General features: G+C 45.5%; 1 protein-coding gene across 1 annotated transcript; it reads left to right on the top strand.

Annotated features, from left to right (window-relative positions):
* Positions 1–3,923: 3,923 nt before the first annotated feature.
* Positions 3,924–10,848, top strand: LOC138799838 (di-N-acetylchitobiase-like). The gene is made up of 7 exons (XM_069981529.1): positions 3,924–4,094; positions 5,256–5,394; positions 6,080–6,288; positions 7,920–8,091; positions 8,874–8,971; positions 9,709–9,870; positions 9,959–10,848. The coding sequence occupies exons 1-7, from the start codon at positions 3,975–3,977 to the stop codon at positions 10,142–10,144; spliced, it is 1,086 nt and encodes a 361-aa protein (XP_069837630.1). The 5' UTR covers positions 3,924–3,974; the 3' UTR covers positions 10,145–10,848.
* The last annotated feature ends 1,195 nt before the right edge of the window (positions 10,849–12,043 follow it).

Genomic DNA, 12,043 nt, shown 5'->3' with positions numbered 1-12,043 from the left:
TTTGCATTTTTTCCCAGGGAGCACTAGTTGTAAGACTCTGTACACAGCTGGATTTCTTCAATGAGAAGCAGAACCCCCAAGAAATTTAAATTGACACAGCCAAAAACAAGCAAGCAATACAAATCACAGTAAAAATACAACTATTACTCATATACTTACAATTGCCACTTAATATCTCCACAATATTAGAAAGATATGTACAGTATGTTGTTATATGTAGTAGTTACATGTGTATAGGCTGTGGTCTGGCTCCTCGCATGCTCCTCCTATATATCCAGAGACTTTATTAGGTCCACACACTGGGTCTATGGCAATAAATGTCAGGATCCTCCATTTATCTTCAGAGATGGACAAATTCAGTATTTCACTAATTTCACCTCCAGATCCCTCCTCTATATAACTAATTATTCCATCCAACCAGCTGAGGTTCTGAGTATTCTCAACATTCTTATATGAAATATTAAAAAGAAAGAGACGTATGGCACTCACCCAAAAGTAGTGGGGTCTTCTATTTATTCATGGACACGATGTGCAGGCAAGGAAGGGGGAAGATGGCAAGGGGGCACGTCTAGAGAGGCAACAGTTTCGCGCTACAGGTGTGCTTTGTCAAGCACCAGATCCTTTTAATAAGAGGTGATTGGCAGTGGCTTACTACCCCTGGGAACACACATACATGCTCAGCCCACTGGTGAAGGAAACCACAGAGGCTTTCCATAGAGCAATCCCGGGCTCCCAGGTAATGATTATATCTAGAGATGAGAGAACGCACAGTAATGGCAGCATCTATCTCCTATCTCCAGGCTGCGAGAATCAAATGGTGATCGATCGGGTTCGCTTACGTCTAATTATATCATATATGTACAGTACAAAAGCCTGACACAAACATTGGTGGCAGCAGAGAGGCCGCTGTCGTCCCTTACTGCTGCCAGTCAACTGAAGTATATGGGGGACATTTATCATCCTAAAAAGTTGTATCAATCAATCATAAACAGAGTTTTTACATTTACCATCCCTTTGGAGTCTGACTCCATTGGAATTTTCCGCTGTTTGCAGGTCCCTGAACCTTCAGTTGGTGGCTTCATTTTTTTCTTTACTTCCTGGTTTGGGCTTCCCCATGATGCACTTTGTCTCCTGTGATGTCTAACAGACTCTGTAAAACTGATGGCTTACAGCTTGCTTAGCCAATCAGAGCTGAGCAACCTGGGTCATCTGACAAAAGGAGGCTGGCCTAACAGGGCTTAGACCCGCCTCCCTCTTGATGATGTCCGCTGCTATAACTATACGGCCATAGCGGAGCTGTGCGACTTCTTGTTTGTTATGTCCTATGATGAACAGTCCCAGACCTGGACTGAGCATATTGCAGGAGCGAACGCACCGTTCCACTGGACCATCACTGGTCAGTCTGGGGTCAAATCATGGGATCTTATGAGCTGGGGGTATAAAAGTTGGCCAGTCTTTCTAAATGTTATTTCAGGCCTGTTCCTGGTCATGTTTTCCTACTTAGGGCCACACTGGGTTAATATTAGTGAGAATTGTCCAGCTTAATTGGCAGCCATCCTAGTGTACTCTGCTCACTTCTGTTGAGACCTGACAGCAGGATACCTAGAAACAGGCGGGAATCAAGCCACTCTGCTGCCCTGGGTAAACTAAAGAAAGGTGCAAAATTCTATATTAAACACAGACTATATTCCCCCATGTCCTTGGTTCAGTATATATAGTAAGTAGCCTCATTTTGTGCCCCCATTAACAGTAAAGGATGTCTGTGTTCCTATATAGTAGTTAGGCCTCATCTGTAATCCCATATAGTAGTTAGGCCCCGTCTGTGCCTCTATATAGTAGTTAGGCCTCATCTGTAATCCCATATAGTAGTTAGGCCCCGTCTGTGACCCAATATAGTAGCTAGGCCCCATCTGTAATTCCATATAGTAGTTAGGCCCCGTCTGTGACCCAATATAGTAGCTAGGCCCCATCTGTAATCCCATATAGTAGTTAGGCCCCGTCTGTGCCCTTCACATAGTAGTTAGGCCTCATCTGTAATCCCATATAGTAGTTAGGCCCCGCCTGTGACCCAATATAGTAGTTAGGCCCCATCTGTTATCTCATATAGCAGTTAGGCCAGTGGTTGTCTCCCCCCATGTAGGCATCTACCTGTATAATAAAAAAAAAGCCCTACTCACCCCTGGCTGCAGTTATTTGGCCTCTCTCCCTGCTCTGCAAGCACTGGGGAAGAGAGCGGCTTCTTTTGGCCAAAGACACAATGCTGCCTGCGGCCACAAGAAGGTCTGTCAGGGCGGGGAGCCAATGGATCCTCATCCTGTCAACCATAATGAGTCACTGACAGTCCCAGAGAACTTCTATCAGGAGTTTATGCTTGTAGAGCCTTGTGTAAGCTACAAGGAAGAACATTCTGTAGTTTTAACTCCGGAAGCAATTCAGTAAACTTTATAACATCTCCTTTGTAGGTTACGAGCAGTTTATTAATATCGGCATCGATCCTAAGAAGCTTGTGATGGGCGTTCCCTGGTATGGATATGACTACATCTGTCATAACTTAAAGGGGTTATCCAGTGCTACAAAAACATGGCCACTTTCTTTCAGAGACAACACGACTCTTGTCTCAAGTTCAGGTGCGGTTTGCAATTAAGCTCCATTCACTTTAATGAAACTGAGCAGCAAACCCCCACCCAAGCTGGAGACTAGAGTGGGGCTGTCTCTGGAAGAAAGTGGCCATGTTTTTGTAGCGCTGGATAACCCCTTTAACAAAGGTAACACTGGGGAAAAAGGAATAAAATATATTTGTTTTTTACATAACTTTATGGGGAGTGTACAGACTAGTGTAATAAATAGGTGCCATACAAATAAATTCTATTAGTGCTATATATTGGAGGTGTTTCCTGCATACATACAGGGATTGGAGATCCTAATAGAGCTGTCTGAAAGTGGGGTCAACGACTAAGCAGGAACGTAAGTAGAATTGGCTGGGCCCCATAGCATTGGGCTGTCGCTTCCTCGTCCAACCATAAAGCCATTAACCGTTGTCCTAAACTAATGTTAATATATATATATATATATATATATATATATATATATATATATATATATATACACACTGTTATTGACCAAATCCTTTATACCGAGACCAATATTAACAATAATACCAGTGGCAACTATTACCGCCATGCCATAACCACTACTATCACCCTCACACTGTTACTGACCAAATCCAGTATACTAAGACCAATAATGTGAACAGTACCAGTTTACAAGGGACAAATATTACCACCACATACTGACTAACACCACCACATACTGACTAACACCACCACATACTGACTAACACCACCACTGTTACTGAAGATAATCCATTGTACAAAGACCAGTATGACCTCATACAGTCACTATATAGAGGTAGACCCAGCTCCGCACAGGCTCCACACACCAAAAGTGATTACAGTGCAGTTACATCCAATAAGGTGTAAGGGACCCCAGTCCTAGTGATCGGTGAAGGTCCCAGTGGTCAGGCTCAAATCAAGTAGACATCTATGACCTTTACTTTTAAAAGATAGTCATTTTGTGATAACCTTTTTAACCAAAATAAATCTGGCCCAGCAGTGGACTCCCCATTGGGCCCAGATTCTGATGCAGCCAACAAGGTGATGCGGATCACACGCCTGTTTTCTGATATTATTAGGGTACAAACACACACAGCAGATACGCAGCAGATTTGATACTGTGTTCAGTTATTTAGATCTAATCTGCTGCATATCTGCTGCGTATCGCAGCAGTAAATACGCAGCGTATATGCCGTGTGTGTTTGTACCCTTACTATCATGTAAGTAATGCAAATCCACCCATTGTGAACCTAACCCATCCCCTCTGCTTACATAACACCTCCCTCCTCCTCCTCCTCCTCTGTTACTTCCCTATATAGGAGGTAGCCGGCTCATTCCCCTGCTGGATGATATACAGGGAGGATGTATGGGTGCACGCTGCGGGGGCTGCTCCTCTTTCTAGGGGCTTCTCTCTGTTGGGGTGATTGCCCCTGCTCTGACCCCGCTCTATGCCAACCCATCCAGGACACCCGGGACTTTGAGGTACAATGTGTTATTATGTATCAGCGCCGGTTACAATGTATCATGTGCTGTTTGTGTAACTTCCTGATTGTTCTGCTGTGATTGTTGGGAAGTTTTGTGATGTGTCGTGTCTATGGAGCTACTTGTCTGCAGGCAGCAGCTATGGCCGAGTCTACGTGTAGCAGATTTATCACCTTCAGGGTACAAACACACACCGTATACGCAGCAGATCTGCAGCAGACTTGGTGGTTCAGATTTGATGCTGTGTTCAGTTATTTAGATCTAATCTGCTGCATATCTGCTGCGTATTTGCTGCGTATCACAGCAGTAACTAAGCTGCGTATACTGTGTGTGTGTTTGCACCCTAAATCTAGAATGCACTAAGTGCAATGCAAAATGCAATTCACATAATGCACTAAAATCACAGTGAATAAGATGCAGGTTTACAATGTCGTTTGGGCAGCATGGAACATCTGACTGGGGTTGTTCACCCAAAAAAACAAACAAACATTTCTTTCAAATCAACTGGTGCCAGACAGTGCCAGAGATTTGTAATTTACTTCTATTAAAAAATCCCCAGTGTTCCAGTACTTATCAGCTGCTGTATGTCCTGGAGGAAGTGGTGTATTATCTGCTGTCTGACACAGTGCTCTCTGCTGCCACCTCTGTCTATCTCAGGAATGGTCCAGAGCAGCAGCAAATCCCAATAGAAAACCTCTTTTTTGCTCTGGACAGTTCCTGACATGGACAGAGGTGGCAGCAGAGAGCACTGTGTCAGACTGGAGAGACTACACCACTTCCTGCAGGACATACAGCAGCTGATAAGTACTGGAAGACTTGAGATTTTTTTAAATAAAAGTAGATGAAAAATCTCTGGCACTAGTTGATTTAAATGATTTTTTTGGGGGGTATACTTAAGTGAACCTGTTACCCCCCGCTGGACTCTCCTGTCATTCTCTATGGGTGTTGGACTCATCTCTCAGCTCGCGCGCCGGGCTGCAGCGGCTGAGATCTCCATCACCCGACCACCTCCAGAAGCGGGACCCAGCGGGATTAGGTAAGTATAGGGGGCTCTAACGGGGGGGTCGGGAGCCTGTCACCCCGGCACTGGGGTGACAGGTTCCCTTTAATATTACATAATGGTCCCATTATAAGTGCTGAATGTTCTATATCTTCTACCAGGTCTATGTGTTTTATGTCAGAGGGAAAAACTGGAAGAACTATGACTGGGACCACGTCACCACAGTCGCTCTGTTTGCGCCGTATGACCCGGAGCTCATGTGCTTCGCCCACTCCAAAGGTGCTCGATTTGTCCTGAAGGGTAAGTGTGTGTAACTAGTTGATTAAACAGGGATAAAGGTCACAGTATAAATGTTTGTATATTGATATATTATATAAAGGTCTAATTAAAGGAGTTTGGTGTATTCTTTCCAGTCTGACACAGTGCTCTCTGCTGCCACCTCTGTCCATGTCAGGAACTGTCCAGAGCAGGAGAGGTTTTCTATGGGGATTTTCTGCTGCTCTGGACAGTTCCTGACATGGACAGAGGTGGCAGCAGAGAGCGCTGTGTCAGACTGGATAGAATACACCACATCCTGCAGGACATACAGCAGCTGATAAGTACTGGAAGACTGGAGATAAATAGAAATAAATTACGAATCTATATAACTTTCTGATACCAGTTGATTTGAAAGAAAAAGATTTTCACCGGAGAACCCCTTTAAAACTAGGTTTACATTTTGTGCAGTTAGTGGGGGATGTCCTAGTGTTGCAGCTACTATTACTATAGTGCACAGGTGTCAAACTCAGGCCCTCCAGCTGTTACAAAACTACAATTCCCATCATGCCTGGAAAGCCCAAGCTGCAGGGCCTGAGTATGACACCCCTGCTCTATACAATGGTTAAGGGGCACCTATATGGATTCAGTGTTATGTACCAGCAAGTGACCCCCAGCCAAGATCACTTTGATGGCCTCCTCCATAGGTGACCCTGACCCTTTGTTACAGGAGACGTCCCATTGAAGGATATTGTAGATTGCAATGCAAGAGCTGCCTGGATAGCAGAGAAAGTGGAGCTGGCGAAGGCTCAGTATATGGATGGAATAAACCTGGATATAGAACAGCCGGTGTTGGATGGTACTGCGGAATATCATGCACTAACTGCACTGGTGAAGGAAACCACAGAGGCTTTTCATAGAGAGATCCCGGGCTCACAGGTGAGGATTAGTTCAGTTTTGATGTACATAAAAAAAAAAATTCAACTGACTTCTGGTTGCCCTTGGAAACAGACTACAGTTAAGCTTCTGTTGTCAGACTGGCTTATGTTATATTGTATGACTGTTATCCATACTCCTGCAATGCAGCCTGTCTCCTACTCTGCCACATACTATATCTGGCAGTCGACGGGGGTCTTGACACTGAGACCATGACCAGTCAAAACTTTTTAGATAACATTTTTAAGAAAACATACCTGATTTTATCCATTTAGCTCATAGACACCTTTGAACTGTTTGGTAAGATCTAAGGTGCTGTTTGTTTAACCTGTCCCTGCCCTGACTGGGCTCTGTGTACAATGGCTGAATTGCCTATATTAACAGCTCTGCACTGAGCATCTTATTGACATAAAAACTGCTATATGCTGCAAAGTTTATTGTCAATGAAACACCATTTTGCAGGCAGAGATAAACAACTTAGGGCTATGTTCACACTACGTAAATCTACGGCCGTAGTTTTCGCTGCAGAACTACAGCCGTAGATTTGCGGGGTGGAACATAGCATTATTTGCTATGGGATCCCGGCCGGAGCGTACACACATTGTATACGCTCTGGCCGGTTCCCATACGGCGCCGCAAACAACTAACAGGTCCATTATTTGCGGACGGAATTCAATGGATTCCGCCCACAGAAGGTCCTGACAGTTCACACAGTGAAGCGAGCGGCTCCGGCCGCTTGCTTCACTGTGGGCTATGGGAAGCTCTGATGCGGGCGTGCGCTGATGCGCCCGCATCAGAGCTCCACGGAGGAAAGATCATCCGGCCGGTACTTAAGAACCGGCAGTGATGATCCGGGCTCAGACCGGGCGTTCCGTGACCCGGCCGGAGTCACGGAACGGCCGGTCTCATATGTAGTGTAAACATAGCCTAAAAGGGGTTTCTTCCAGGTACAGCGCCATTCTTGTCCTCAGTAGTTTGGGTGTAGGGTTTTGCAGAACAGTTCCATTGAAGTGAAGGGAGCTGAATTGTAATACCATACACAGCCTGAGGACAGAAGTGCAAGAAAGTAGCTGTATGTTGTTTTTTTTTTGTAATCTTGGAGAATCCCTTTAAGTAACTTTATAAACGCAATGTTGGAGACATTTATTGCAACTGGTCCAAGGAAAAAGTGGAGCAGTTTCTCCAAAGTCAAAATTCTGATTAATTGTCTTACAGGAAGGGGTGTATTCTCTCCAGTCTGACACAGTGCTCTCTGCTGCCACCTCTGTCCATGTCAGGAACTGTCCAGAGCAGGAGAGGTTTTCTATGGGGATTTGCTACTGCTGTGGGCAGTTCCTGTCATGGACAGAGGTGGCAGACTGGAGAGAATACGCCACTTCCTACAGGACATACAGCAGATGATAAGTACTGGAAGTACTGTGTCATGGCAGAGAGGAGGCGTGGCCTTTCCTGCATCTAATTTGTTATGGTTTACGTAAACTACACCTGCTCTGTACAGAAATAATAATGCATAAGGATTGTGAATTTCCCACGTATTAACTGATTGGAATATTCAGATATTCTCACAATGTGTATCACTTGTATTTATTGTGTTATGACTCTTTATCTCCTGTCCTGTGTTCACACTGTTGTAGGTGACCTTTGATGTCGCCTGGTCTCCTAACTGCATTGACGTCCGTTGCTATAACTATACGGCCATAGCGGAGCTGTGCGACTTCTTGTTTGTTATGTCCTATGATGAACAATCCCAGATCTGGACTGAGTGTATTGCAGGAGCGAACGCACCATTCAACCAAACTATCAATGGTTAGTCTTCAAATACTGGGATCATATGGGCTGGGGAAGCAGGGGGTGGGGGTATATGGATCACAGATTCTTTGTGCTAAATAAATATATTATTATTTATTATTATTATTATTAATATCATCTCAGTGTACTCTGCCCACTAGTATTCAGATTTGTAATATAACCTATAACCCCTACAGATTACATCTTGTCTAGACTGACAGTCACCCAGAACTTCTATCAGGAGTTTATACTTGTAATTCTTGTGTAAGATACAATGAAGAACATAGTTGTCGCCCTGCAACCCCAGAAACAAAAAATGTTCAATTAAAGGAGTACTCTGGAGAAAGTTTCAAATTACTTCTAATTAAAAATCTCCAGTCTTCCAGTACTTATCAGCTGCTGTATGTCCTGCAGGAAGTGGTGTATTCTTTCCAGTCTGACAGTGCTCTCTGCTGCCACCTCTGTCCATGTCAGGAACTGTCCAGTGCAGGAGAGGTTTTCTGTGGGGATTTGCTCCTGCTCTGGACAGTTCCTGACATGGACAGAGGTGGCAGCAGAGAGCACTGTGTCAGACTGGAGAGAATACACCACTTTCTGCAGGACATACAGCAGCTACTAAGTACTGGAAGACTGGAGATTTTTTAATAGAAGTAATTTAGAAATCTATATAACTTAGTGGCGCTAGTTAATATGAAAACTTTATTTTTCTTCTGGAATACCCCTTTAACTAGCAAATAGAAGTTTTTATCAGTTTTCCTATTTCATCATATATTCTTATCAATATTCTCCATCTCTTGTAGGTTACGAGCAGTTTGTGAATATCGGCATCGATTCTAAGAAGCTTGTGATGGGTGTCCCCTGGTATGGGTATGATTATACCTGTCTTAACATAACAGAGGTAATACTGCAACTTTTTTTTACATTTTTTTGGGGAGTGTACAGACTGGTGTATTACATAGGTGCTATACAAATAAATGCTGTTAGTGCTATATATTGGAGGTGTTTCCTACATATATGTGTAGGGAATGTGGCCCCTAATACAGCTGTCTATATTAGGCAAATCACATTGGGGTCAACCACTATGCAAACACCTATGTTTAACAATGCAATTATTAAAAGCACCAATCCATAATGAAGAGGAAACTTAAAGGGGTACTCCATCCGATTATAAAAAAAACAAACAGGTAGAGCAGTCAGTGGTGGGAAAGAAATAAGGACATTATACTTACCCAACCCTAGCAGTGTCCCCAGCTCGCTGTCAGCCTCTCCTTTTCAGTTTACTCCCAGTTCCTGTGTCATCAGTACCCGGCAGGAACTTCCCGCTCAGCCAATCAGACCGCAGAGGTGTCCCACCTCAGTCACAGATTGGCTGAGCGGGCATTTCTAAGCTGGGTTGTGATGTCAGAGGACCGGGAGCTACAGGAGGCCGGTGGGCAATGGCGCTGTGTGGGCATCAGGACAGGTAAGTATACCTTCTTTATTATGTTCCCACCTCCCCCTGCTCTCCTTGTGTTTTTTTTTTATTTGGCTGAAGTACAGGTTTTCTACAATTATTTCACCATTAACCCCTTAGACTTTTCACTACATTTATTATCATTATGTTGATTGTTTTTTACCATTTTTTTTTCCAATCAGGATAATGAGTGCAGAATAGAAAAGAAGCCGTTTCGAGGGGCCGAGTGCAGTGACGCAGTGGGCACTCAGGTGCCATACCGCACAATCATGAAGCAGGTCAATGATTCCTTGACAGGCCGACTATGGGACGACGTCCAGAAAGCTCCTTTCTACAATTACAAGGTAGTGGACGTCACATCTTGTACGGTGTCTATGTGATGTATGTGTATAGTATAGTAATGTACGTCTCATATTTCTATTGCTTCAATAGGACACTAAGGGAAATATCCATCAAGTTTGGTACGATGACCCGCAGAGTATTTCCTTGAAGGCGGCATATATCAAGAAACTCGGTCTCAGAGGGATTGGGATGTGGAATGGAGATCTACTGGATTATTCGGATGATCCTATAGTCCGACAACAGACTGCAGCCATGTGGAAAGCCTTACTACCATGATAGCCGCCTAGTGGCATCACCATTCTCCTGGGACAACTACTGACTGCAATATTACAGGGATGGAACAACCATAGAAGAAGGGGATGGGATGCAGCCTGTAATGGACCAACCCTGTTACATACAGATATCACTATATGCTGCAGGACGTCTGCTGTAGCTACAGATAAATGAGCGGTAATGGATTCTAGGTCTCCACTCTAATAGCTCATGTGTTCTCAATGATCTGATTAACGAGCTGAAGAGGAGGATGGCATGGAGGCTGCCTGTCCCATTGACTCTCCAGATGGGGATTGGGGAATGCAGGGTGGCAACCAATGCAAATTAAGATCAAAAACTGCAATTCACGTTTCAAACTGCTGACACTGTTAGATACTGGTAGGATGAGGGGACACATGGTACCTTTCATATATCTGTCTCTGCTTCCAGAACATAGAAAAGTTCAACATTCCTCTTTCCCTCTTGGTAGCTGCCATCGGGGACAATCTACCAGTACCATCAGTGCCAATTTGGTTCACTCCAGAATACCATATCAAATGCTGATCGACTGGGCTGCAGCATGCTCGAGTTGTGTTCATCTCTAGTCACTCTTACTCCTTATGCCAATGCAAAATTTAATGGGTTCCAGATTTTAACACACCAATTACTTTATTTTAGTTTTATTTGGCTTCCATTGCACAACTTTGCTTATTAAACCTGCGACCGGGCCCCAGTCTGTGTTATATCTGTATCGCACTGACACAAAGTCCAAGTACCATTGCAGTCCTGTACTAGGTATGAGAAGAAGTGTATCCATTTGGTCTATGGTGTTCCTCCACATGCACCTCCTGTTCAGGCCTGGACTGACAATCTGGCAGACGGGACGAATGACTGGTGGGGTGCCCTCAGCCGTGTTGCTACCAATGCCAGACTGAGGGAGCTGCCCGCTGCCGAACCCTCACTAGTATTGACTAAGGGCCACATGTATCATCCGGCGAATGGCTGATTTTCGGCGGAAAGTGCCGATTTGCGTCTTTTTTTAAGCAAAAATGGCGGATTTGCGAATAAAATATTCGCAAATCGGCACTTTCCGCCGAGTACGCCAGGGGGCGGAAAGGGGGCGGAAAAGGGGCGGAGAGTGGGCGGAACGGAGGGCGCGGACTCAGAGTCCGCGCGATTTATCATCCGTTCCGCCAAAATGTACGCCGAAAACCTACTCCAGTCCTCAGCTGGCGTAGGTTTTCGGCGGTGCGCAACGGCGCGCACGGGATTTATGTAGAGGCAGTCCGCCTCTACATAAATCTCCGTAGCGCCGGAGCTACGGGGGCATTTTTACGTCCGGCGTAAAAAACGCCGGACTTAATAAATGCCTCCCTAAGTGTCTGGCAGCGGACGCCTCACTCAGTCTGGCCGTAGCCCGCAGCCCCGATTAGCTGTGCTGCCAGTTAACCTTAAAGGGGTGCTCCAGCGTGGGGGCACTTTTTGGGGAGGTGGCTGAAATAAAAGACGTCCACTCACCTCCCCGGTTCCAGCGGCGGGTCACTCATCGTGGCGCTCCGGTCCCCTCCTGGTGTCTGACGCCGGCCGAGACGCTACGTCTCAGGGCCGCTCAGCCACTCAGTGAAGGAGGCGGGATCCGAGCGGACTTCAAACGCATCCCGCCTCCTTCACTGAGTGGCTGAGCGGCCCTGAGACGTAGCGTCTCGGGCGGCGTCAGACACCAGGAAGGGACCGGAGCGCCACGATGAGTGACCCGCCGCTGGAACCGGGGAGGTGAGTGGACGTCTTTTATTTCAGCCACCTCCTCCCCGGTCCCCCCCAAAAAGTGCCCCCACGCTGGATAACCCCTTTAAGTGCTGCACAACTTAGTATTTTCACCCTGGGCTGAGAGGCTGCACGTTCGAACTGAGCAGCAACTCACCT

This window comes from Dendropsophus ebraccatus, chromosome 8 (assembly GCF_027789765.1).
Source record: "Dendropsophus ebraccatus isolate aDenEbr1 chromosome 8, aDenEbr1.pat, whole genome shotgun sequence".
NCBI lineage: Eukaryota > Metazoa > Chordata > Amphibia > Anura > Hylidae > Dendropsophus > Dendropsophus ebraccatus.
The sequence above is the reverse complement of the archived record's forward strand: the minus strand, read 5'-3'. Positions and strand labels throughout refer to the sequence as shown.